The sequence below is a fragment of the Sinocyclocheilus rhinocerous genome, unplaced genomic scaffold, assembly GCF_001515625.1.
Source record: "Sinocyclocheilus rhinocerous isolate Xijiao unplaced genomic scaffold, SAMN03320098_v1.1 scaffold1534, whole genome shotgun sequence".
NCBI classification, from domain to species: domain Eukaryota; kingdom Metazoa; phylum Chordata; class Actinopteri; order Cypriniformes; family Cyprinidae; genus Sinocyclocheilus; species Sinocyclocheilus rhinocerous.
In genome coordinates, this window is record NW_015638992.1 from 1,043,356 (window position 1) to 1,047,577 (window position 4,222).

The 4,222-nt window shown below is 35.6% G+C and overlaps 1 protein-coding gene across 3 annotated transcripts in view; it reads right to left on the reverse strand.

Moving 5' to 3' along the window:
• The window catches only part of LOC107750915 (ran-binding protein 3-like), a 26,406-nt gene that overhangs the window by 4,299 nt on the left and 17,885 nt on the right, over nt 1–4,222 (reverse strand). For all 3 annotated transcript variants that reach the window (XM_016566489.1, XM_016566488.1, XM_016566487.1), the window contains 2 exons: nt 969–1,089; nt 743–885 (listed from right to left, as the gene is read on the reverse strand). In XM_016566489.1, the coding sequence (XP_016421975.1) occupies nt 743–885; nt 969–1,089 (264 nt within the window). The remainder of the gene's footprint in view (nt 1–742; nt 886–968; nt 1,090–4,222) is intronic.

Consider the following 4,222-nt stretch of genomic DNA (forward strand, 5'->3'; position numbering starts at 1 on the left):
GTATAAAATTTATTAAAATAAATATCAATTCGATTATATACATGTGTATAAAATTTAAAATATATAATAAACAAATACTATTTAAAACTATTTATTTGTTTTAAATCAAAATATACATCAAATTAAAAATACATATTTTATATATAATTTACATTTTATTATTATATTTATTTAACATTTTATTATTTAACAGATTTCCTGTGAGCAGTAAAACCCGATACCAGAGTTGCATTTTATTTGTGTGTGTGTGTGTGTGTGTGTGTGTATAAAACTTTTGCATTATTTAACAGAAATACAACTAAAAACCGATGCACTTCCTGTGTAAAGTGTTACAGAGGTGTCCATCCTACCGATATGAGGAAGACCTTGATTGACTGGTCCTCAGTGTCCATGGCTGTGATACGAACGCTCTTCTCACTGGCTTTATCCACCTGCATCTGAGGCCAGAGCTTCGTGTTGAGGATCAACCGCAGACTGCCCTGCGTGCGCATCACTAACAGACAGACACAGACACATGAGGAACAACATCACATTTCGGCTGCTCTAAAGAGGCCTGATATTCGGCGCTGCTCTTACCTAATCTCGACTGTAAGGTGCCGTCGTCGGTGGATGCCATGTCGTTAAGTCTGAGCAGACCGCGGCCTCGTTCCACCCACGACTGAGCTGGCTTATCATTTAACAGAAATACAACTAAAAACCGATGCACTTCCTGTGTAAAGTGTTACAGAGGTGTCCATCCTACCGATATGAGGAAGACCTTGACGCCCTGGTCCTCAGTGTCCATGGCTGTGATACGAACGCTCTTCTCACTGGCTTTATCCACCTGCATCTGAGGCCAGAGCTTCGTGTTGAGGATCAACCGCAGACTGCCCTGCGTGCGCATCACTAACAGACAGACACAGACACATGAGGAACAACATCACATTTCGGCTGCTCTAAAGAGGCCTGATATTCGGCGCTGCTCTTACCTAATCTCGACTGTAAGGTGCCGTCGTCGGTGGATGCCATGTCGTTAAGTCTGAGCAGACCGCGGCCTCGTTCCACCCACGACTGAGCTGGCTTATCGAACACAAACAACTTGCACTGCATCTGTGGAAAGACGGACACAAATCAGCTCATTATCAGCTCATCAAAGTTTCACTGAGAGGAAAAAACAGGCCTGAAAAGATTAAAGGAATGTTCTGGGTCAGTGCAACTTAAGCTCTATAAAACGCATCTGCAGCCTGCTGCCAATTACCACAGAAAATCATTCAGACTGCTCTCTGATTACACTGATGCACTTACAATAGACTTCTATGAGGCAAGACACTGGAACACAAATTTAAATACACACAGTTTTGAAAGCATAACCTGAACTAATAAAAGAAATTAAGTACAAATAAACTAACTACTGATAAGTATGAAAAAATAAATCCGAGATGCAAACAGGTAAGGGGGAAAAAGGTGAGAACATTGCAGATTGGGGGCATGCTCCACACGGAATTTCTTTTAAAGGTATTTGCTTTACATGCTCATTTGTAGTTACTTTAAGGTATTTTTTTTTTTTAAGTTTTTTTTATTACAATGTGTCCAAAACATTTTTTTTTTAAAGAAAAAAATAAACATTTTTTAACATCTTGTTGCAACATTTGACAAAAATCAAGATTGAATATATTTGGTAAAAATCCCATGTTATAAAAGATGAAGCGCTATGCAGTGCTGTCTATTTAAGACAATATTGGCTGATTAGACGGCAATGCTGACCTAAAATGCAAAAATGTTTGCCCTCTCTCTTCACCGTTCCCACATCTCAGACCCTAATACATAAAATAGTCAGATTTTGAAGTAAAGTTTTGAAGTAAAGAGTACTATACAAACTGAATTTAAAAAGTTATAACCAGTCTTGAAGAAAAAAAAAATTAGATGACTAACTTTTTAAGACTAGTCTAAACAATTTATGCAACCAACCCCTCCATACCCATCCCAAAAACAAAAAAAAACAAAAAACATTCTCATTGGATCTAAGCAAATCTCATAGGTGACCTATTTTGATCTAAAAAAAGTGAGTAGTCACTGAAAGCTGAGGAGTTTGCATCTATGATAAATGGACTCCTAAATCCCTCCTATGCTTTATATATAAAAAATAAAGTTTATGGCAAGAGGAAAAAAAATTGCACCAAGAATAATGACTAAAAAAAGGGGTTTTGTTAAAAAAGAAACACGAATAAAATAAATAAATAGCACAAAAAATAAATGTACTTGTCCCCCCCCCAAAAAAAAAGTTTACAGTGAGAAAGTAAAGGGAAGGATTTAAAAACAGAAATGTCAAGATTATAATTGTATAAATGCACTTTGTAATACATATTTTGTTAAAACTTGTGCATTATTTGTGGTATGAAGCTGTTTATTTATTGATGGATTTATTTTATATATATATATATATTTATGCCCCTTGTTTTATCATGGCAAAAACAGTAATTTGATACAAATTTGACAAAAATACAAAAAACGTTACACAAATGATTAATAAGCAGAGTTTCACACTAAAATAATGAATGCATTTACATTTATGCACTATTGAACAGTATGTTAATGTTTTAAAATTGACCCCATTCACTTCTATCGTGTCTCACCATAACTTTTTCCTTTTGTTGGGGAAAATGAGGAACAAGTAGGATTCATTTTTTGTTTTTGCGATGATCAAAATTATGCCACAAAAGCTGTTGATTGAGCTTAATTTGCACTGAACCCGAAACATTACAGGTTAACATGAGACTAGTGTGATAGAGAAAAAAAAAAAAAGGTTTGGAATAATTAAATTTTTTTTGTTTGTTTTGAAAGAAGTTTCTTCTGTTCAGCAAGGCTGCATTTACTTAATCAAAAATACAGTAAAAACTGTGAAATATTATTACAATTTAAAATAGCCGTTTTCTATGTGAATATACTGTCAAATGTAATTTATTGTGATCAAAGCTGAATTTTCAGCATCATTACTCCAGTCTTCAGTGTCACATGATCTTCAGAAACTATCATTCTAATATGCTGATTTGCTGCTCAAGGAACATTTCTTTTATGAATGATGAGTTGAGATCACTTTCTGAGGTAAGCAAAAGCTGCAGCAGATGTTGTTGACAGATTATTTTGTTCTGAACCCAGAACATTCTCCAATGTTTTTGCTGTGGCGACTGACTGCTATGCTGAACGTCGTCTCACCTGTAACACGTTGCTCTCCGCCTCCTCTCCTGTGCGGACCTCTACTTTCTCCAGAATGCACTTCTTGGCAGTGGCTTTGGTGTACGCGGCTGCCGACTCTTCCAGAGACTCCGTTACACTGTGATCTGACATACACACAGGGAGAAAATCATAATTTCAACTGCTCAGGATGAACTGATTGTAGCAAACATGCCTATTATGGTGAATGCTTAGCTCAAAATATTAATTATGGCATGAGGACACTGATAATCCTAGAGCATCCAGTCACATAATTAATATTCAATAAGCCAAACAATCAAAGTGTGATTCTGGTATGACCAATGTCAAGAGGAGTCAGCATGATGTTCTTAGCATCAAGTATCAACTCACTGAAAACGAAATGTCATACTAAGGAACACAAATCACAGCCAATCAGAACAAAGCATCAAAACAACAACCAATTTGAAAAACATGACCATGGAGACAAATAAAGCATAAATAAATAAATCCATCCATCCATCCATAAGCTTAATTTTTAATATTTATCAAATTTAATTTCAAGGTTATATTACATTTATCTTTTATATTCATTCACTTCTTTAAAATTTTTACATTAATAATACATTTTTAAATGTTTAATTTACTTTGGTTATTTTAAATGAATTTGAATTTATTTCAATATATAAAAAATATTTTACACGTATTCGTATTGAACCGCTTGGTACGCGGCTTTCAGTTTGGTACGCATTACAAACCGAACGATTCGATTCGTTGAACTAATACTATTACATTTGTAAAATAAAACAGCTTAAAGTGTGTGAAATATAATGTTCTCAGTGCCAATGCGCTCAACAAGGCAGCCCAAATGACGTAACAGGCAACGTGCTTTCTGCTTAGTGGCGTTAACGTTAGCGGACGGGCACGCGCTGCGAAATTCACTATTGACTGAGATCAAGACGTTCACCGGCATAACTCTTGCTTAAAGTTTGCACGTTGCTTGTGTGTGATATTCATTGGCTCGCCTTCATGGTTTAAGGCAGAAATATTTCCA